General features: G+C 34.5%; 1 protein-coding gene across 6 annotated transcripts in view; it reads right to left on the bottom strand.

Annotated features, from left to right (window-relative positions):
* TUSC3 (tumor suppressor candidate 3) overlaps positions 1 to 23,542 on the bottom strand; it is a 183,237-nt gene that overhangs the window by 5,954 nt on the left and 153,741 nt on the right. For 2 of the 6 annotated variants that reach the window (XM_082608600.1, XM_082608602.1), the window contains 4 exons: positions 22,217 to 22,280; positions 11,293 to 11,367; positions 7,633 to 7,723; positions 898 to 960 (listed from right to left, as the gene is read on the bottom strand). In XM_082608600.1, the coding sequence (XP_082464726.1) occupies positions 942 to 960; positions 7,633 to 7,723; positions 11,293 to 11,367; positions 22,217 to 22,280 (249 nt within the window). In that variant the 3' untranslated portion in view covers positions 898 to 941. Of the gene's footprint in view, positions 1 to 897; positions 961 to 7,632; positions 7,724 to 11,292; positions 11,368 to 22,216; positions 22,281 to 23,542 lie in introns of those variants that run through there. The other 4 variants (XM_082608601.1, XR_014292372.1, XM_082608604.1 and 1 more) reach the window with 4 other exon arrangements.

Genomic DNA, 23,542 nt, shown 5'->3' with positions numbered 1-23,542 from the left:
GGCACTTCGGAAGAGTCTGGATAACATTACTGTTATTATAACTAGGTGTGGTCAGAGACGTGGATGCTAGGTCTGGGGGGAAAAGACCAATAAAGCTAGTATGTGGGGTAAGGTTGGGGGACAGGTGAACAACAAAACTTCTAGATCACAGGAGCTTCCTACTCTCCCTCCTTTCGGGGGTTGCTGAATGGTGGAGTTTCTGCCGGCGTAAGAAAGTTGTGTTTGCACAATGGAAATAGCCCTCTTGAGCTTCCTTTGCTGTGTGTGTCTCTGCTCAGACCACGTGTTCTGAGGTTTGAGGGACTGCAGTGCAAAATCAAAAAACCTGGACTCTGAGTTTTCTATAAAAATTACTTTGGATTTATATACAGGTTCCTAGTATCTATTTCTGAAATATCAAGTATTGATTAAAAAATCAGTACCTGTTTAGAAGACTTGTATTTTATTATTCTGGATATTAAGGCTTATATTGTTTGTTAGTGGGAAAAGGCATTTGACTATACTTTTCCTCAGCAGAATTAAACGTATTTCTGTCAGTTGTTCTGCGTTCCTCCCTCAAGTAATAAAACAGAAGTAACCAAATCGAATTACATTTTGTTTGAAGTGGTGGGCATACGCATGCATATGAATATTATTGTCTAAAAAAACATACTGTGTGTGTCAGTGGTTAATTCCATGGGTCAAAGTCTACTGCTGGAAATTTGTATCTGAGGGTTTGTCCCCGTAGCAGCTAAGTACAACAGCGTAAGGCTGGGATACGAGCTCTCGTAGTTCTAAGGTATCTTGCATTTGTAAAACAATAGTTGGCCACAACTTGTCTTACTTATGAGATAAATATTATGGTGGTTATCCGAAAGATGAGGAAAACTGAGGCTCAGAGAAGATGAAAAGACTTGCCTGAGGTTACAGTTTTAAAGGGCCATGGTCCAAATCACATCTTCTCACTCAAAGTCCAGATCACTTCCCAATACACCACAGTGAGATACAACAATATGGAGAGAATAGTCCTTAAGATTCGATTTCCATTTGTACAAGAGTATTACAAAGATTTAGCACTGTATTCTTTATGTAGCTAAGATAGGACACACACAGCGGTGCCGCTATAGCACTCCAGCTCTTCTCTGAACCACCTCTAAGTCTTTGGACCTTTACATCATTCTTCAAAGCTGGAACTCAGCATCAGAAAGGCAATCCCAGTGAAACTCTTATCAATGATCCATATTGTGGATTGATCACCACACCATTTCTGTGTTTTATTTTTGTACGGCTCAAGATTGTGTTTTATATTTTCCCTACAGATGAAAGATCTACATCTAAGAAAGATGTAGAAAGGAAAGTGATATTGTTACATAGTGTACGTCCTGGGGTTTTTTGCCTTGCTGGGCTTGTTCACTAGCATACTTTTCTCAAAATTCATTAGGAATATCTTTCATGTCTACCTATTATTCTGTACTTTCTCTTACTGAATGTCAATCCTTTTTTTGGTTATTTATCATCTCTCAAAGCAACCAAAGCCATCATGAATTACAAGTATCTTGTTAAGACAATGGAATAGTTTCTATGTCCATTGTAAGCTTAATTAATACATATTTTTATATTTACTTTTGATGCCAGCCAGCTCAGGATCATTTTGAGGTTGCAATAAGTATCTTTAGAGCCCAGGTTTCTGGAATAATGTTTACACACTCCACACACCCCTCTGGGTGTGTGGAACAACCCAACAACTCCACGGCGTATCATGTGATGTGAATTCCACCTTCTGGAGTTGTGCAATGTGGCAAACCAATACTCTCCTCTCCACTATGTTTTTATCTTAATGGTTCCTGTTGCAGTTAGATAAGGAATAAATAAAAAATGTTTTTGAATAAACATATTCAATTAACAAGTATATGATGAGCACCTACTATGTGCACAACACTTTGGAGATATAAAAAAGGCATTTCCAAGGACATTCTCTAAAATACCTTACAATACTCTAGAATGAAAAGAACTGCAACACACAAAAGTTACATATGAATACTTAATGAAAAATGTAACGTGGTAAGGTGCTACTGAATAACCAAGTGCTGAGAACCCACTACCTTTCAGGCACTACAAATTGATTTTATAATTTATCCCCTCAAAATTCTCAGATAGGTATTAATTATTATGCCAAGTTTACAGATGAAGAAACAAGCTTAACAAAGCTGTTAGCCAACCCCATAAAAACACTACTTTTAGAGGTGATGAAAAATGAGACTCAAAAGTTAAGTAACTCCAAGTCCCAAAGTTAGTGAAGAGAGAATGGAAGATTCAAACTTGGATCCATGTGACTGCAGAGCCAGAGTTCTTAACTAACATACAAAATTATATACTGAATTTGAACTCAGATCTTGTGATTCTAAACATTATTTTTCCATTATACCATACTACCTCTCAAAGACAACCAAAGATTCGTAAACAGGAAGCAAAGTGATAGAATGAGTAGAGGATGTTTCATGCTGTTTTCCTACTAAAACAGAGACTTGATATGTCAAATAGTTTTATAGAAATTTTTTGAAGAAAACTTTGAATCAAAGTGTGTCAGTGGAAAACAGTGGGAAAGTAATTACCCATAATGGAAGACTCTCATGTATGACCACTAGCACTTTACTCTTCTTAGAAAATGGAATAAGCCCTAAAGTTAATCTTTATTTAATATACAAGATGAATTCAGTGCTATCACTAGAATAAAATTCCTTCTTTTTCTGAACTATGGCTCAGATGGTAATTACATCAAATTCTTAATAATCTTTGATATTTCACTGATAATTTCAAGGGATTCGAGAGACCAATTAAGTTCATCAAAAGGTTCAGGGAAAATCTGTTCTTCACCCAACTGAATCATGCAAATAAAAAACAACAGTTACCAATCCCAAAATCCCTAACAACAACAACAAAAAGACAAAAAATAATTGTAAATCACTATATTGTACACCTGTAACTTATATGATATTGTACGTCAACTATACATGAAAAAGAAAGTGGAAAAAAAAACCCCCAAAACAACAGTTGCTTAATCTTTAGTGTAAAAAAATCCTGCTTAGGAAAAATTAAATATAAATGTGTAAAATCTTTATATCAGAACTAATGAGAATAATTAGCATCAAAGACTTATTGAGTAATTAATACTATGTGCCATTTACTAAGTACCAGGCAACGTGCTAAGTGATTTATATCATGTAATCTTTACAAATGTCAAAGTATGTAAACATTTCCCATTTACAAATGAGAAAACCAAGGTTTAGAAAAGTTACTTAACTTTCCCAAAGTCACTGAGCTAGTAACAGGTAGATCAGGGGTTTAAATGAGGGAAGTTTGCTTATTGAAACTTAAAGATGATCTGGGAGAATTTAGTGATGGCATGAAACATGTTGATACTGTGGGGAAAAAACCCTTAAGACTAAAATGTGGGGAAGATTTAAGGAAATAGAGTAAACATGTAACAGACTTTTATCCCTTTCAGCAAGTACACAGACCAAAAATAAAAAAAATAGCAGTGTGAAGTACTCAGAAAATAGGAAGCGCATGAATGTTTAAGGTTTTGTGAGGTTTAAAATTAAAATAAAAATGAAAAGCAAAAAGATCATTCCTTATAGAAGAAATTAAAGGTTGTATATCAGACAATTCAAAATTGTGAGGAAATAAAAAATTAGTTTTAAAATAATTCTGGACATAGTTCTGTGCATCAGAGGCATTTCTTGGTACAAAAGTTATAATTCACAAACCTAAAACACAGATATCAAAGGCTACCAAAGGCTGGGGCATTACACCCAAGAGAGTACTTTGGCACTGGAGCCAAAGCCCCTGGCTAAAGGTGTTTTTCAGTTAGTAGATGGTGTTATGTTCAAATATGCATTTTCAGTAAAGGACATCTCTCGTCTTATCCAAAGTACTGGTATTATCTAAAGTAGGTAGAAGTGGGAGGTTTTCCCATTCTTTTTGAAGAAAACTGTTTATTTGTCCTGGCAGCTCATCTCAAAGTCAAGGAAATGGTCTTGGTTGAGAAAGTTTTTTTTTTTTTTTTGCAAGCCTACTTCAATGTATGTCTGGCACAAAGGATTGGACTGATTTAGCTCTTGGTCACCAGGGTTTATGATTCATTATACTAGGCACTAGCTGTCATTGAAGATGGACATCCACAGTGTCTTTTCAGAAGTACCCAGGCCAAGACATACCTCTGGAATATGGAATACCTTTCCTCTTGCTATAATGATGGTGTCGAGTATCTCATTTTCTCATTCCCTACAAACTACCTTTATCCGATAGGAGCAAGATTTGGTTTGTTTTTTATTTATCAAATACTATAATGCTGGTGCCACAGACGCGTGCTTCTGAGAACGCAAAGTGTTCCTTCAGAATGTGGTACTATGTTCATAACTGACCGAGCCTCTCCCATAGGATAATTCAGCGGGAAATCGTCTCTTTTTCTTTTTTTATTAACATGTCATCTCTCAACTATTCCCAGAATTATTTCTCTTGTCCTTTCTTTCATTTATTCCCTCTCTCACTCTGGCTTTTGCTATCACCTTTGCTTTCTCTCCAGTGAACTAGTTGGACAGAAATTGTTTTCACTATACTGCCAGGTTTTTAGAACTTAGCTGAGGATTTATCCAAATCTCTGGTATATATACTCTCTCCAGTCCTTTTGGCAACACTTGCTCTTGAGGTTAATCATCTATTTATTATCATAATCATTTGCAAGAGAACTGATACAATTTCTGAGTAAAACCTTATTCTGAAGGAAAATGATGCAGTGGATTAAAAACAAACCCCAAAGCAATACCTACCATTACTAAAGTAAGTCTGGCATATATCCACATGTTAGATAATAAGAGAATAAAGCTTTTCAGAGGCAAAGTTGGTATTTTTTGCTCATAATGCTCCCCTCTACCACATTTTGTTAGCTCAGAGGGATGCTGTAAATGTAATGAAGGGAACACATATAACCTATTCTATCAACCTGACAAGGCAAGAGAATTTGATGATGAATGACTGGAGAGGTATGAAGTAGGAGGGCTAGAAGGATGTATGGAGGAAGCTTGATGAACGATGCATCACTATATCCATGGAAAAGACAGAATGCAGAAAAGCAGATACAAACAGAAGTTCTTAAGAGGCTGAAGAGAAATATTAGAAAGCTTTGAAGTGATATGGGAAGAGATGAATAAACTAAAAGAATGATTTAAAGTGAGCAGTGGAAGAGCTGGATGGCTAAGTCCTGCAACAGCACAGCCAACAGTGGAGTTTGCAAGAGTGGAGGCCAAAGCCAGGATCCTGCCTTCACGTCTCTGTGATGACATGTCACAGTCTTTTAGTGCACTGGGTTTCCCAGGCTTTTTTGCTGAGCTCTGTTCTGATTCTGTTTCTTGGCAGCTCCTTTTAGGGGTCTTCATCTAAACCATGTCAAACTTCATATTCACAAACCACTCTTGGGAGTGATTTCCATCTGACTTCTTACATCTCCACTTCCAGCCCCGTGAGGCCAGCTAACGGCAAGCCCAGTCCTTGTTTAGCCTGGTGGGCCCTTGAAAAGGGAGTGTGACTGTGACACAATAAGAATGGTTGATGCCACACTCATAAAGAAATAAGCATATACTCTGGTTCAGAAATGCTTACTATGAATATCTAGGGTGAGGCCTGGAATATGTATTTTGAAAAGCTTCCCAGGTGATTTACATGTCCACTCCTGGTAAAGAATCAGAGGATTAGAGGCTTATACTTCTAAATGACAATTACTTCTTGGGGAAAAAAGTACAAACTTAAACTCTTCATATCATAACAAAATAGTGCTGTCAAATGTAACATTATTCTATGGAACGAGAAAAACAACTTTTCTCGACTTGTTCTAGCATAGCAATATCATGACTAGGAAAATCTAGATAGGTGATGATATTCTTGTTAGATTTTGATGCTCTGATGTAGAAGGAAAGCTGGCATTTGCTCTTTACCTTCCCCTGTTTTCTGACCGTCAACTAAATAGGTTTTAAGAATCGCACAACATCCCTTACTGTACTTTACCTTTTATTAAAATAGACACCTTTCATGGACACTGTAAATGCTGTAGGTTGAAATGAATTAATTTAACTGTTTTTGACAGCTGAATAAAAACTTAAGAGAAATAGAAATAGAAATACTCTTCTACAGATTCCATCAACAGAGAACAGGCAAGTCAAAACTAAGCCTCCAGTCATACAGAACTGTGATTCTCAATCTTAGGGTAGGGGGAAAAAGAAGAACATAAACTTCATCTTTCTTGGGCGTACTTAATCTGAGATTTGATTAGTCTGATTTCACATTTTCAAAACCAAAATTAGATAGCCAATGTCAAGAATAAAATCAAGAAACTGGAGGCTTTATTTGCCTTTCTTATTACTCTTCTTGCCCTCAGAACTAATGTTTTTTTTAAAAAATTCACTTATGCTGCAGGCAGGATTAAAGGTAGACGGCCTCACAGCTCAGATCTGATACTCACATTTCTTCTACACCTTTAGTACATTTATTTTTAATGGGTGTGAGAAGAAGAGATTGGAAATGTGCCTCTGTCTGTATGAGAAAACAGAGAGGGGGTGCTGAAGCGTCTTACTCTACATTGTAAGCCCATAATCAGATCTCTGTCACGGGAATAGTTCTGTGCCCCAGAAAAAGCTATACATTGCTGCCATCACCTATGTAGAAACATTCTCTTAATATAATTGCTCAGTTCACATGCAAAAGGGATGTAAGGTATGAGATTTTATTTTCTATCAATAGATCATTAGTTCTACTATCTCAACAGAAAAGAGTTTTCAAAATCTCTGAGAAAGGAAATACAGAACCTTTACTTACTAATTAGAGAGAAGGATGGGTTATTAGAAGGACTCCCCAGAGAAAGAGAAAGTGGAATATTTATTCCTTTGAGAGAAGCTGAGGGAGGAATGTGGTCAAGAAATGAATCTGCCTAATTCATGACCTGGACAACTCTAATCTGGCACATCAGTTGTATTCTGCTTTAGTGAAAAGTATAGTTTGGTTATAATAACATCATTTTGGAATGAATTTTCAACATCTTTCCATCCCCAATTATGAAAATATGTTGGTAAAAATCTTAGGAGATATTCATTATACAACTTCCAGTGACCAGACATTATTTTATCATTTAGTTTTCCCTTTCAAGTTTGCTTTTATTTGAAAAAAAGCTAAAACTTTGCAGAATTCAAAAGATGATGCAGTTTATTGGACACTGAATAGTAGGTTTTATGAGAAAAAAATTTTGCAAATGAAGTAAAAATCACGATGGACAGGCAAACCAAGACAAGAAGAAATTGTGATAAATTCCACAGAATTTAAAACATTTTGTTATCTGTTTATGTACATATATAATATGCATATAACATGTATCTCTAAAATAAAACTATACTATGCTAGGCAGCAGGAACCATGCCTTATATCTCCTTCATATGGTCTATGTGGAACACATGGCAGGTGCTCAAAAACTTGCTTAACAGAGTTTAAAGTCATTTGGTAAATAAGTTAGCTACTTTATATTAATCCTTAAATATATATTAACCGTTGAAGTTCTATTTATTCTGTTAGTTAAAAATGAAAACAGTCACATTAGTATAATGATATTACCTGTAAGGGTAGCCGTGGTACTTGGAACGAAATATTGAAAGTAGAAAACTGAAGAAGAAGACCACCAGGCCTAATCCCACTAGACAAATGACTAGAAAGAGACAGAAAACTCCATTGGTCTGGATACACACAACCCAAACGTTTATATTTTTAAAATGCATTCAGTTAATTACAGTATACTTACATGTAACAGTTCATGGCACATACAGGTACAACAAACCAGATAATCATTATTTTCCACATTCTTCTCAATGAAAATGTACTATTTGGGGTATGAAAACAACAAAAGTGATCTAAGTCTTCTGGTGGTTTTCTTCTCTTACAAAATTCCTACAAGTACTAGAATGCCCCCAGAGGGATCAAAACAAAACACAACAAAATATGTGATAAACCGCAAACAAGATTATCAGCCCCTGCATTGTGAAGTACTGGCTATATTAGCAGAGACATTTGCATTATTAGAATGTGCAATATAATTTTATTTTCAGATGCCATGGAATATTTACAGAGAAATGTAATTTTAGGTTATTGGCTAGATAATTGCCTCAGTAAAAGCCTGTTACTTACAAATAACAGTTCGTCCCAGCGCACTGAAGGCTAGGAACAAAAGCTTGGGGAGTGAGAAAATATGAACTCTGTGACAGTCAAAGCAGGAGAAAATCCCCCTAAATAGCTGGTAATAGTGTCACGGTATTACTGTTTGTTTGTTTTACAAAGGAACAGATGGTGTATATTAGAGCAGAACGTGCTTCGGCTGTGGTCTAGGTTTTCAGTATCACTTTGTCCAAGGCAAGTTGACAACAGGGAAATTTCTTTTCCTTTCTGTTATGGTTAGGAAGATTTTACTCTAAAGTAGATGCCTAATCAAATATATATAATATATATAATAAAAATGTATGCAAATACATATATTGGATTTTAATTAAATAAGGTACATTGCTATTAGTAAAATAAACAAAACATAAATGCTTAAAAATCTGAGACAATTAAATGCAGGTATGTTTAGTATAAAAGAAAACATAGGTATATTTAGAGAAATAGCAATTTATTTAAATCTGTTCTGTAAATAAGTAGAAATTAGTTCTCTTAATAAGAAATAGCTAACCATTTCTTAAGAACAAAACATTTGTGCAATACTTGTATCCTTTCGTTAGTTTGAGGGAATTCTTTAAAAACACTGAAATATCTAATATAATTATAAAAGAAAGGGGAAGACAAAAGAGATTAAACACACTAAGAGAGAAGGAAACAAGGAAGATTAAATGGTTCTATGTGCTGCTATAGTGATGAAATACGATTTTTAAATTATTCTAGCACATAAATTAGATCAGGTTTAATTACAGTCCTGGAAATCAGGGAGTAGATAAGGTATGGCATTGTTAAAACATGGTCTCGAAATCTGTCAGTTTTCTTTCAACTCTGTAGGAATACCACTCTCTCAGTTTTGAGAACAAATTGCGAAAAGTCCTAAGTGCTTAGTAGCGTTGAGCTGCAGCCTCTGTGGCATTTCATTTCAGGTAACACTCATGAAGGTAAACTTCAAATGAATATTGGCAGAAAGCAAAGCAAAAACAGTTGGTGAATACTGCAAAAATGAAAAACACCTTTTTTTCCTTAAATTGTGGAATGTCCAAGTATGAAGACACTAGCCACTAGACATAGCAACTGTGCTTACAATAATCTTAGTAAACCCAGAATTAATGACATGATGCTTTACTTTCTACTTCTACATTTGGCATTACTAAATACTTCTTCCTTTCCTCTGTCTTTTTCTCCAGAAGCTGAGTAAAACACTTTTTCACTCCCTTTTCCGCTTTCAGTAACCTCATCTGATAGTGTTTGATGGGAAATAAGCCTCAAAATGTGATCAAGTAAGACAGAGTATATTACTTGATTCTATGCAGTGGAACAAAATAATGCTACTCAAGTACTCGCACGTCGGGGAGAGGACCCGAGACAGGAGTCAGTAATGACCCAACAAACCACTGCAGCCCATACGAGATAACGTACTTGTGAGAAGAAAATGCTATGACGACACAGACGCATTCTGACCTGGGCAATAATAATCACAGTACTTGTATTATATCAAAAATAAAAATCACACTGGAATCAAAAGGGATAATTTAAAAATATATTTCCCATTCTCCACCCCTTCTGTCTGTCTCTCGCCCCCCACACACTCACGCACACACACACGCAATGCACACACACTGCCACACACACTCACTCACACACACACACACACACAGACACGAATAAACTGGCAGTGGGTGGGGGCTGGAGTGATTATATATATATAATTATAGACCTGCAATTAAAAAATTACGTATTTCTATTTTAATATGAAGGATACATGATAAATATATAAACACATAAGAATTTGTCCTTATAAATATTACTTGCCAGTCCCAAGAACGTCACATTCTTAATTCAAAACATAAATCATAAAATGATATTCTGAACAATAATTAACTAAAGAAAGTAATGCATTCGTCGCTTGTGTAGTTTCTTTCTAACAGTGTATAGATGGCATCATGGGAAAAGAGAGGGTAGACTAAAGTGTCTGTTAACGTCCAAAACATTTAAACACTTAAGATACCTAAGAATTATATTTAGAAATCACTATGACTGACTTACATACATGTCACTATAACTAGAATTCCCATTAAAAAATGTCTGGATTTTTATTTTAAACTTCTTAATAAATTATGAGTCTTTTCCAGATGCCTGTGTTCTGCACACATACATTCTGGGTTTTAAAAAGCGTTCAGAAATGCAAAGCATATTGAGAAAAATCTTAATTATAGGTTTCTGGAAGCATAATCGTAAGCTCACATGGGGACTTTATATTAATTAGAGAAAGATCTGTGGCGGGAAATACTGAACGTAAGGCTGAGTGTCCTTTCCTAACCTCTGCTCCGCAGGGCAGAAGATCTTTCCCATGTGTTTTTTCCCTTTTCCTGCCAAAAATATGTTACTTTATAAACATGTATTCTTTTTCTAAAACTCCCTGAGGGGAACAGTTCTGTCAAAGGATAGAATGTAGTCACCTTGTTAAGACATAGTGCTGGAACTTGGTAGAGTTGTAAATCTTGGAATATCATTGGAAAAGGCAAAGACACTGGAAAACATGGTATTACGAAATGCCCCCTTTCTAAATGTTGCTAAAAGGTTTTGGAGGTAATCGGAAGTATAATATTTCAGGGTACAAGACCTATGCAAACTCTTCTCTCTCTGAGTCAGTCCTTGAATGCATACCTGGTTCTTGTGGCACAGGGAAACATATCATTAGCCAGTAAAACCTCTGAAGACTCTGCCCGCAGAATTTTCCACCTCTTCCTGTAGGGTGGACATGACTACAGAGACTACGGCTTTAGCAGAGATGCATCAGAGCACCCCAACCAAGGGTGAATAAGAGCTCTTCTTTCTATCCAGTTCCACAGAAAATCACCCAGTCCCATTTTGGAAGAAATGTATTTTTAAGTATTTGCCACACACACATCCAAGAAACAGAAAAAAGTAAGAAACACCACAAGTGTCTTCAAACCAGAACATTTCTTTAGAAGTTCATTTACAAAGGACTTTTATCTATTTCCCATTTGATTTAAATGAAGCTTAAGACTAAAACAAACTTAGAAAAATACCAACACAGAGACTTACTCCGTCTTTTTCCAACATCGCCTTTGGATGTTGCCGCTTCATTTAGAAGAACCATCCCCATGGTGATAGCAGCATCTATAGTAGTTGTCAAGGAAACAGCAGAAATAGATGCAAATAAAATCTATTAATTTTTCTGGATCTGAACACAATGTGTTCTGTCCCAGAATGATTAAATTACAAACGCACAGAGGTAAATGCAATTTATTCTCTTTATATAAGATTACCGCTGTTTGTGTATTTAAATATGCCTTAATTTTTAGACTGTATAACCTGAAACTTTGAGATTTTAAAGGTCTAATTCTAAATGCCCTTAAATTCCAGAACTTTCATAGTGCATATCAATTATAAACTCTCAAAACCAATAATGGTATTTCACATTATACATAAAGGTATACACCAGTTACAATTAGAATGACAATTTATTGGCAATCATAGAAAATTAGAATATATTCAGCATGGGTCCAACCAACCAACCTCTGTTGGGTGCCTAATGCATCCAAGAGAAAAAGCCACTACCAGCCCCATGCAATACCATCTCCCTGCCGGACACATATGTATACCACTAAACTTTTAGGAAATCCACAATAACACAGTTTGAAAACCTCTGAAATTTAGGTAATTACTAAGTTCTTTGTGTTTCAGTCATGTCGTCATGGCCTGAAAGGACAAGGTAACAGAATGAATGTTTTGCACTAGCAGTATGTTAGTTTGTGGACTTCAAGGATTCATTATTCTTAAGGTGTTTTGGACAATTAACTGATACAAACTCCCTCGAGTCCAGAGTCATAGGAGGTTGCCAATAATGAAATGATCGAAAAATTAAAAGCTTGTATCACTCAAACTGCTGATACACAGGGAATTTCGACTGCTTAACTTAGTTCTCTGGAGCAGACTGATAGGACTGATGTAGATCCTTAATAAGGAATTAAATTAGGGTTCTCCTTTCATCTTTCTTTGGCAACACCCTTTTATATTCATGTAAAATTCTAATCTATACATTTATGTACATATTTGATCTACTGAAAATTCATAGAGTTCTGGATTATTCTAACTATCACAAAAACATTTTTTATAAATATTCAAAATATAAATGACACTTAAAAATTATTTTATATAGATAATATAAACAAAATGAATATTTCTTTTATGACACCATCTGCTCAGTAGCTTCCAAAATTCCTTTATAAAACTGGGGAAAATCACACTACTTTTATTTCTGGGGAAAACAAGTTTTAAAAACTAAATGCTTTAAAATTTTAATGAGAGTAAAGCCATATATTCAATATTCTCAGGATAAAACTGAATACATGAACACCCATGTGTACATAATAAATGTGTGTGTATTATTAGCACACACAGACATCAATATGCACTTAGCGAGAAGTTATTTTATTAAGCAAATTATATTTTATTGGATATTAACTATGGTCACTCAAGTGTAACATATCCCTGTTAATATATCTTCATACGTGTTATTTTTACTACTGTCTTTCTGTAAATTGCTGATTATGTTGTAAACTGTGACCTACATGCTGCTCATCTGATTGCTTTTGAACTTCACACAAATTCAAACAATGTTGTTACAAAATTGTAAGATTTCCATAAGAGTGTACCACATGTTATTGCTTCATCTTACTGATGGGCATTTGTTTCCAAATGTTTGCTATTTCAAATACTCCTACAAAGACTGTCTTTTTACATGTACACGTGCAATATTTTTTCCTAGGGTCTACACCTAGAGGTAGAGTTTTTGAGAGGCTGATATGTGTATTTTCAAATTTACTAGGTATGATCATATTCTGTAAAACAAGTACTGTTAAGAGTTTCCATTTTTCTTACGTTGCCGAAGAAACGTTACGTTGGTATTGCTGAACTATTGATTTTATCAAATTGTTGAGTGGGGATCTGTATCAATAGTGAGTCTGAGTATCTTTCGATATGTTAATTCTTTTTTGTTTAATCTTTTGTATAGTGCTTAGTTATTTGTCCATTTTTCCATAAGCATACTTGCCTTATTAACTTAGAAAATGCTTCACTTTTTTTCTGGATATGAATTGATTAAAGTGTTGCGTTTAGATTCTTCTACTTGTCTTCTAAATTGTTTAGTTATGCAGGTTTTCATTTTAGTATGGTCAAAATTATTATTCTTTTATGAGCTTTGGTTATTGTTTCTTGCTTATGAAATTAATTCCTACCCCTAAGTCTTAGAAATATTCTCTAGCTTTTCTTAATTGAAATATACAATATTATGTTAGTTTCAGGTATACAACATAGTGTCTGCACATTTAAATACACTAGGAAATGATTGCCACCAGTAAGTCTAGTAACCATCTCTCCCATACAAAGTTACTACAGTATTATCAACCATACTCCTTATGTTGTGTATTACATCCCCATGACTATTTTAAAACTGTAAGCTTGCACCTGCTAATCTCCTTCACCTGTTTTGCACAACCCATCACCCACCTGCCCTCTGGCAACCACCTTGTTCTCCGTAGCTATGAGTCTGTTTTTGATTTGTTCTGTTTTGTTCATTTGTTTTTTAGATTCTGCATACAAATGAGATCATAAGGTTTTTGTCTTTCTCTGACTTATTTCACTTAGTGTGATACTCTTCAGATCCATCCATGTTGTTGCAAATGGCAAGATTTCTTTTTATTTAATGGTTGAGTAATATGCCTTTGTGTATATATATGTATATATATATATGCGCATATATATATGGTGTGTGTGTGTAAGTGTGTATATACACATATCTTTATCCACTCATCCATTGATGGTCACTTTGGTTGCTTCCATATCTTGCTTATTGTAAATAATGCTACAGTGAACGCAGAGGTGCATATATATTTCAGAATTAGTGTTTTTGTTTTCTTCAGGTAAATAAAATATCCAGAAGTAAAATTGCTGAATCATATGCTGGTTCTATTTTTAATTTTTTTGAGGAACTTCCATAGTGGCTGTGCCAAATTAGATTCCCACCAACAGTGCACAAGGGTTCTGTTTTCTCCACATCCTCGCCAACACTTGTTATTTTTTAACTTCTTGATGATAGCCATTCTGATGGGTGTGAGGTGGTATCTTATTGTGGATTTTATTTGCGGTTTCTTGATGATTAGCGATGTAGAGCATCTTTTCATGTGTCTGTTGGCCATCATATGTCTTCCTTAGAAAAGAGGAAGTCCTCTTCAAGTCCTCTGCCCATTTTTTAAGTAGGTTGTTTGCTTTTTGATACTGAGTTGTATGAGTTCTTTGTTTATTATGATATTAACCCCTTATTGGATATATGATTTGCAAATATCTTCTCCTTCTCCCATTCAGTAGGCTACCTTTTCATTTTGTTGATGGTTTTTTTCAGTGTGCAAAAGATTTTTAGTTTGATGTAGTCCCACTTGTTTGCTTTTGTTTCCCTTGCCTGAGGAGATAGATCCAAACAGTTATCACTAAGACCGATGTCACAGAGCATACTGCCTGTGTTTTCTTCTAGGAGTTTTATAGTTTCAGGTCTTTAATCCCTTTTGAATCTATTTTTGTATATCGTGTGAGAAAGTTGTCCAGTTTCATTTTTTTGCATGTAGCTGTCCAGTTTTCCCAACACCGTTTATTAAAGGGGTAGTCTTTTCCCCATTGTATATTCTTGCCTCCTTTGTAGATTAATTGACCATAAGTGCACAGGTTTATTTCTGGGCTCTCTGTTCCATTGATCTATGTGTCCGTTTTTGTGCTCATACCATACTGTTTTTATAATATTACCAAAGCTTTTTAATATAGTTTGAAATCAGGGAGCATGATACCTCCAGCTTTGTTATTCTTTCTCAAGGTTGCGTTGGCTAATCAGGGTCTTTTGCAGTTCCATGCAAATTTTAGGATTATTTGTTTTAGTTCTGTGAAAAAATGCCATTAATATTTTGAAAGGAATTGCATTGAATCTGTAGATTGCCTTAGGTAGTATGGCCTTTCTAATATATCATTAAAGTCAGTCAGGTAATGCCATTCTTCTCCTCAGAGCACTCTAATAGCTTTCCATCTCACTGTGAGTAAAATCTAAAGACCTCAAAATGACACCAAGGCTGTACCTGATTTATATCCTGACCCACTTCCTATACTTCTCTGCCCTTGATTGCTCTGACTCATGTCCTTGGTATTCTTCCAACAAGAGGAACCCCTCTGCCTCAGGATCTTTGCAATTGCTATCCCACTGCTTGAATACTCTTTCCCCACAATGTCCATGTAACTCACTCCCTCACTTCCTTCAGGTTTTTGCTCCAATGACATCAGAGAAGCCTCCCTTGAACTCTGTACTTCTTTATCCTGCTATGTTTTTCTCTATTAACATTGTTTTTTTAAGAAATTTTAGATTCTGTATCTTTTTTATTTACTTATTGTTTCTGTCCTGTCACTACAAATGTTAGCCCCCAAAGGGTAGGAACTTTGTTTTGTTCACTGTCTTACCCAGTACCAACTACTCTTTGAACTACTCTTTGATGTAGATACTGGAATATCATTATTATCCTCAGTTTACAAATAAGGAAACTGAAGCCAGCAAAGAGGTCCAAATAACTTGTGCAAAGCCACAAAGCTAGTGACTAAAATTTGCCAACCAAAAGAACATAGAAGGAATGAAGTAAGGATGATGAGAGGGTTAGATGAAAACGATGAGGGAGAAGCAAAGGAACAAAAGAGCTAAATCTATTTTAACATAATGTGTAAGCATAAAATTTTATGTCAAGTGAAAATGTACAAAAATATAATCTCATCTCTTTAAAAACAAATAATAAGAGAAATGCAGGGAAAGAAAGATAATAAAAAGTTGAAAGCAACTGTCTTGGGGTAATGAGGTTGTTGTGGGTTTTTGTTTTCTACTATTCATATTCTACATAGCAGTAGTTTGCAAACTTTTTATCTAAAGGGCCAGAAAGTAAATATTTTGGGCTATGCAAGCTGTATGGTGTATTGTTACTACTCAACTCTGCTATTGTAGTGCAAAGTAATCACAGAAAATACACAAATGAAAAGGTGTGGCTGTGTTCCCATAAAACTTTATTTATAAAAATAGTAGACAGGCTGGATTTGGCCCTTGCTGGTCCTAGTATGCCAACCCTTGCTATAGAGGATCTAAAAGACCATGCCAAAGATACTATAAACTATTATGTCTGAGAGGAAGTTAGCTTTGCTCTTATGTGAAAATAAAGAAATGAAAAACTTAGTAAACCCTTGTGTTATGATCTTGAAGTAGGAATTTTAAAGCAAAGGGATTACTAGATACAAGTGTTATGTTCAACTCCAAGATAAAATATTTTATTAGAAAGCAGCAGGGTCAGGAACCAAGTGTGAGTTTGTACTCAGAATGTTTCCTGCAAAAGTGAGTTTTCTAGGCTTTAACAAGGAATGAGCTGTGAACCTACTTTAAACTTGATGGCTGTAATTAAGATACAAGAATTAAACTAAAATGGCTTTAAACTTGCCAACCCTCCTCTTTTATTTAAAGATACTTTTAAACTTAAGGACTTAGAGTATTGAGAATTATTTAGCTTAAGTTCTACTGTATCACTGAAAACAGTTTTGGCTAAAAGAGAGCCTACATAATACTTATCATTTTGGGAAAAAAATCACATTGGTAACATAAACATTCTTAGATAAAGGACTGATTTATAGACAGAGGAAGAAGCTTGAAGATTATCTGTCAGAGTTAATGTGTAGGTCTTCCTTCATTGGGTGGAAGGCTGAATGACTAACGAAAGGTCCTACAGATCTCTAAGGGATTCTGTGTCTGACTCTGGAATAACAGATGCTTTTCTGTCATTAAACTGATGGGTGTAACCATTTGACTATGCCTTATTAAAGAGTCTCAACATTAAAAGAGAATAAAAGAGATGTAAATATACACTAGATAAATTATAATGTTCCTGAGACTTTTTCTGTTGTCCTGAGATTGTTAATGCCTATGCCTACACACACACACACACACACACACACACGCCCTTGTTCTACTTCATGTATTACTTTGCACATTTGCATTGATTAATATCATAGCAATATACACTCAACTACTGTGTACTCTCCAGTTTCTCTCTTTATCCTGTCAATCACCTTCTTACCACGAAAAAAGTCAAACTATTGCTATGATCCTACATAAAACAGAAGCTGCTGTTTGTGTAAATTATATACAAAACCCAGAGGCAATGAGCATCCTACTGAACTGGTAACACATACATTTGCATTACATTATAATCCAATCTCAATTGCACATGATGTTGTGCTTACTGTTGCTCCTAGGAAGAGAATCAGGACTGTCAATTTAAAGATAAATGCAAACAAATGTTGAAAAAAAGTCAGCACATTATAGAAGACTTGGTCTTCTATCTAAATCTAAACTATCAACTTGCATCTGTCATTAATTTTCTTCTATAGTATGTTTCTCCTTGGATATAACACATTAAAATAAAAGAAATATTTGCTCTCTATCATAGATTGAAAACAAATCAGAGTAAAATCATACTGTTTTATAATAAATGGAAAACAAATATTTTTCTCATAGGAAAAGCAAATATGAACCATGTAAGAATACATATGTTTTAAAATATTTTACAACTGTTATTATTGCTAGTAAAACCTTTGTCTTTTATCTCAGAACTTTTACTTCCAATTGGCACTAATCTCATGTCATATTCTTGAGATTACAGAACTTAGAGGATATGCAGAATTAAGGGACAGGTCAGAATTTGTATACTTGACAATAAAGCCAATCCTGGAACTCATGTGTCTTGTTTCACCTAGCACATGTAACATATCTTGGTGATTGAAATTTCTTAGCAAGGTATGGGAAGATATTCATTATCCAGCCAATTAACCTTTCATCAATCTGCCCTTCACAGTTTGAGAATACTCTCTCATTTTATGTTTTTGTACCTGCTGCACCTTCCACTGGAATATTCTCGCTCACTCATTCTCCACCTGGGGAGAAACCCTTTTTCTGCTGTATCAAAACCCAGCTGAAAAGTCTGTTCAACTTCTCCAGGCATCAAGTTGCTCCTTCCAAGCACTGATTATAGGATCTGTCATACCAGATTAAAATTATTTCTCTATCAGTCTACCTTCTTGCAAACAGCAAATACCTTATATTTTCATTATGTAACTAAATTAAAAAATATTTTACTCGGAAAAATATAAAGGATTATATGAGTTAGTCTTAGTTCGTATATTCCTTATTAAAATGTCATAACATTTTTTATTCCTTTTTAAAATAGTTTTCTCTCAAAGACTACTTAGGACTGTTCTCCCCCCCACCCCATAAGGTACTGAAATAAAACACTACTAAAAGGGAGAAAAATCTTTCTTTTACTAAATGTGAATCAATAACCTATGACATCAAATGACCCCATCTGTTCTTTCTTAGGTGTTTTTTTCAATAAAATTTTGTATATAGTAATTACATCTAATGATCTCGCTTACTAAATTAGGAAGAGAACACCTAAAGGCATAAATGTTCTCTAAACAAAAAGCAACCACCTGGAATTTACCTTTTTTGTTGTTGTTGTTTAAAGAGAAAAAATATACATGCAAATTACAAAAAAATTACATGATAAGTTTAAAAATATCGGTAGACTCTGCCAAAGAAAAGTAAAATCATAAATTATATATAAAAAATATTAGATACTGGCTTCTACTAAACTTTTACTGATAATTTTAATGCGTCCGCCATTTTAAAAGACATTTTCTCTTTTCATAGATATCTGTAAATAAAAATAACAGGAGCGATAAAGCAACAAATAGTTACTAGTAGCAGAAAGAAAATAGGGGCTTTTAATTCTATGTATTACTGTTAAAGCAAGTATACTCCATCCAATAAGGATGTTAAAAAAAAAATCTACATGGAAGACTTCATGTTTGTGAAATTTCTTTGCATCCTAAATCTCAGCTTGATGTCAATGAGCCAGGAAATGAAACCTTGGGGAATTCCTGCTATACAATGGAATGATGGTCTCAACACACCTTTTCATTCCTTTTGCTAGGTACTCCTGATGTATTTATAGGCTAACTGTTTGGAATAAAGTATACTGCTAAAATGCCACATCATGGATTGAAATCAGATAGAAAAGAAAAAAAAAGTCCATACAAATAAGTACCAAAAAGTTACCTCCAATACATATTCCCCCTTTTCTGCAGGTTCTCTTCTGTGGTTTCAGTTACCCACAGTCCAAAAACATAATATGGAAAATGCCAAAATAATTCGTAAGTTTTAAATTGAGATTTAAATGTCATTCTGAGTAGCATGATGCAACCTCACACCTTCCTGCCCTGTCCCACCCAGATGTCAATCATCCCTTTGTCCAGAGTATCCACGCTGTATTCACTACCCATTCACTAGTCACTTAGTAGCCATCTTGTTACCAGATAAACTGTCGTGGGATCACAGTGCTTGTGTTCAAGTGACCCTTTTTACTTAATAATGGCCTCAAAGCACAAGAGTAGTGATGCTGGCAGTTTGGATATTCTCTTACTGTGCCTGATCTATAAATTAACCTTTATCATAGGTATGTATGTATAGGAAAAACTATAGTATATGTAGGGTTTGATACTATCCAGTTTCAGGTATCCACTGGGGGTGGTCTTGGAACGTATTTCCTATGGACTTGGGGGGGATTACTGTACTGTGTTTTAACACAAATATGTTTTACTTCATAAATTAACTTATATAATTAAAAGATAAATTAAGAGCAAATATGGCATTACCCTTAATTTTTTTTAATATGGATGAGATGTTCCTAGAAATGTATTTGCAAATATTTTATTTTCTCACCTAAATTCCCTCTAAATGTGCAGAAAGTATTAATCTCTTATCATATGAAAGCTGGAAAAGAGAAACCAAGTAGTTAACTTATCAAGATCACAAAATTTGAGAATGGAATTGGAAATACCTACATTTAAGTAAACAATCTGAGACAGACTAGAGCAAAAAATACTCATCATAGTACCTTCTTAATGGTGAAGCCACAAAGCACATAGGTAATTAAGTAAATGCAAGGAATGGGTTACAGATATGCACAGTTCCATGAAATGCACTCAAGTATGAGTAGCCAAGGATGAAAGGAATAAAAATGTTGAGAACTGATACAGAGGAAGAAGATGGTCGATGTTGTTTGGTGAGTTTCAAAAAGATAGTGTTTAGTTCCCCTCTAATAGAAAATGGAGTCTTATAATCTCATTTAAAGCTTCATTTCCAAGGTCAAATCTTCCAAAGGTACCATTTTACTATCTTGTTAAGTACACATGATTAATGGGCTCAGTGAATCACACTCCAGAAAAATTAATCCATTATGTTCCCAGTGTAACCTTTAGAATTCTGATAAATACCATAGGACTATGTTTTTGTTTTGTTTGTTTTGTTTCTGGTCATCTGCACCTTTGCCAAATGTTAAAAGAATCAACCAGTAACTGTTTATGCATGGTATCTATGACCAGCAAAGTTTTGAGTGAGAAAGATGGGAAAATACAACAGGAAAACCCGAAGCCTTTAGTGAGTACTAGATGTTTTCTTTGTGCTAGCTATCTCATATTCCACAGAGAAGTGCCATGTGGTTAGTTTACTAACCCTGGTTTTACAAATGAGGAAGTTTGTGAGTTTCTTGAGAATTGGGAGTGCTTTTAAGAACCTCCCACTCCTTTCCTCCACTATAGTTAATACAAGTCTCAGTATATCCTGGCACCTGATGCACTGTCCAGAACATATTATGCAAGTAAAAGAGAACTAAAGGTGGCATATACATATTTGCCAGGTGGATTAAAGAGTGCACTGTTATAGCACAACAAAGTAATAAAATACAAAGTTTTAATGCTATTAAAAGATAGTCTTTTCCATCCAGAATAAAATTTAAAACTTCAAGATGTCATGACTGACACTTATTCATGAAATCCTATAAATAATAATACAATAATATAATATATAAAACCTGTACAACCAGTAGGCTGTTAAAAACAAAACAAAACAATTTGAATCCTAGTTCTTCCTCCAACCTAAGGCAAGTCCATTAAATCTTGTGGGTTTTAGTTTTCCTAGCTATAAAATAAAGTTTTGGCCTAGGTGAGTTCTAAGAATCCTTAAAGGTTTAAATAGTTATGGTTACATCAAATACTGGAAAATTTGGTCTAGACTGCTTCATTTGAAGGTGAATCTCAGTAACCAGGAGAGTAATCAACTTTTATAAATGACACTATAAGGCACACTCTAAATCCCGATAATGATTCAATACTTTCAACACTAAATTTAACATACAGATATTTCCACGGAACTCACACAAATGTCAGTGTTCCCCCAAAGTACAGTTTTTTGCCCCAAAAGTAACCTTACTTCATTTTAGTAATATTTAGTTTGCTTTTAGATACATGAACCTTACCTCCTTCCTATCCTGCTATCTTCTTTACCCTTCTACCTCTAAACCATAAATTGTACTGTGTTATCTGATTCATAACATTTAGTCTGCCATGTTCCAAAAAGATGTCGAATTATCCTAAATCTCCCTCTTCTCACTTACTATAATAGTTAAGGGAACCAGTACTAAGATAATTTTTTTATCCTGCTTTTTATATCATAGGACACTTTTTTCTCCCCATTAAGATCCTAAAGGGGAAAACCATACAAACGTCATAAAAAACTCTAGCCAGAGATAATCAATGCAGAGCAAAAGCTATTCTTCAAAATTCAGTAGTCAGTTCAAAAAAAAAGGAGAGAAAATTACAGTCTATTAATGATTCAGAATTTTAAAAATTACAATGCAAGAAAAAATCAGCATAGGAATTAGAAAATTAGTCAAATGGTAAAGTTTAAAATTTAATGTCTTGAAAGTCTTGATATTAGAAAAAAATCAATTTGATAGCATGCAGCTTTGCTTTGTCCTTTTCAGTCCATCTGTGTTTTAAAGGATACTTAGTAGCAGAATTATGTGTGACTCTGCCACGAATTGAGCCTGGCTGCTCCCATGGATGTAGCTCTATAAAACAAGACAAAGAAGCGAAAATTACAATCCGGGCAAAAGCAGATGTTGGGTAGTTTTTTTTCTTTGTATTGTATAGTTTTATGCCTTGAAGGTAAACAATGGATGAATCTATGAATTAAGCCCTTATTTATAGTTTTTGAATAAAATAATTATTAGTTATTTTTGAATAAAATAATTATTAGTTAACTAGAAATAACAGATGAAAATATTGGTGGCTGATGTAACTGTAAACTGTAGAAAGCAACCTAACATCAGAAGTAAACAATATAATTTGTTAAAAGGTTTTACCACAAACACATATGCACAATGTAATGATTCTTCCAGAGTTACTGTAAAATGTACTTAATATAAGCATAAGGTACAAATTAGAGCAACTAAGTTTAATGACTCTCCATCCTTCAAAGTAAGTAGAAAATGACCTATCCAAAGTTATATGACTCTTTTCCACATTATCAAAGTTTTAAAAATAAGGAGATAGCTTTATCAATGCATTCATTTTATTAGAGAATTTCAACGGATTTTTTTCAAAGTATAATTACTATAATCGTTTAACCCCATTGAGAAATGTACAGTGTCCTATACCTAGTAAGAACTCTATTAGTTGATACCAGTCAGTTATAGAAATTTGACAAAAATCTCCACCCAGGATATTTTGCTGATTCCCACAGTATTTCTGCTTTAATGGAAAGAGTATTTAACTAAGAGTCAGAAAGTTATTCCATCTTGTCCTCAACCCTGGGCATGTCACCAAATCTCTCAGATATTCAATATCCCCTCATCTAGAAAACTAGGAACTGGATTAGATGATTCCTACGATCTTGTGGAAGCATATACAGTCTTGTGTATATTGTCATCAATTCTGTCCTGGTATTTCCGTGCAAAGGCTGCTCTTGATACTCCGATCTAAACTGTCTTTGTTTCCATCTCTAATTTCTCAGTCATTTGTAGTGCAGCTGCCTCATCCAAAGGTGTGTTTGGATATATTTTTAAATCACAGCTTCAAGCAAACTGACTAAAAAATAGTCATTTCTGGTTTATTCACATTATAGCTTCTGAGGAATCCTATTAGGTGTGTTTTCTTCTTATTCTATTAAATATTTACCAATGAATGACAGTAGTGTAGCAAGACAAATACAAATACTATAAGCCATGTGCTTGACAATACTTCATCTGATTAGAAACTAAGATCTTCAGAACTAAGAAATGAAGGTTTTATTATTCTAATAACTGTAACAGCATAGATAATAACAAATACA

This window comes from Mesoplodon mirus (assembly GCF_964341445.2).
Source record: "Mesoplodon mirus genome assembly, chromosome: 20".
Lineage (NCBI taxonomy): Eukaryota > Metazoa > Chordata > Mammalia > Artiodactyla > Ziphiidae > Mesoplodon > Mesoplodon mirus.
This window is presented reverse-complemented; position numbering and strand designations above follow the sequence as displayed.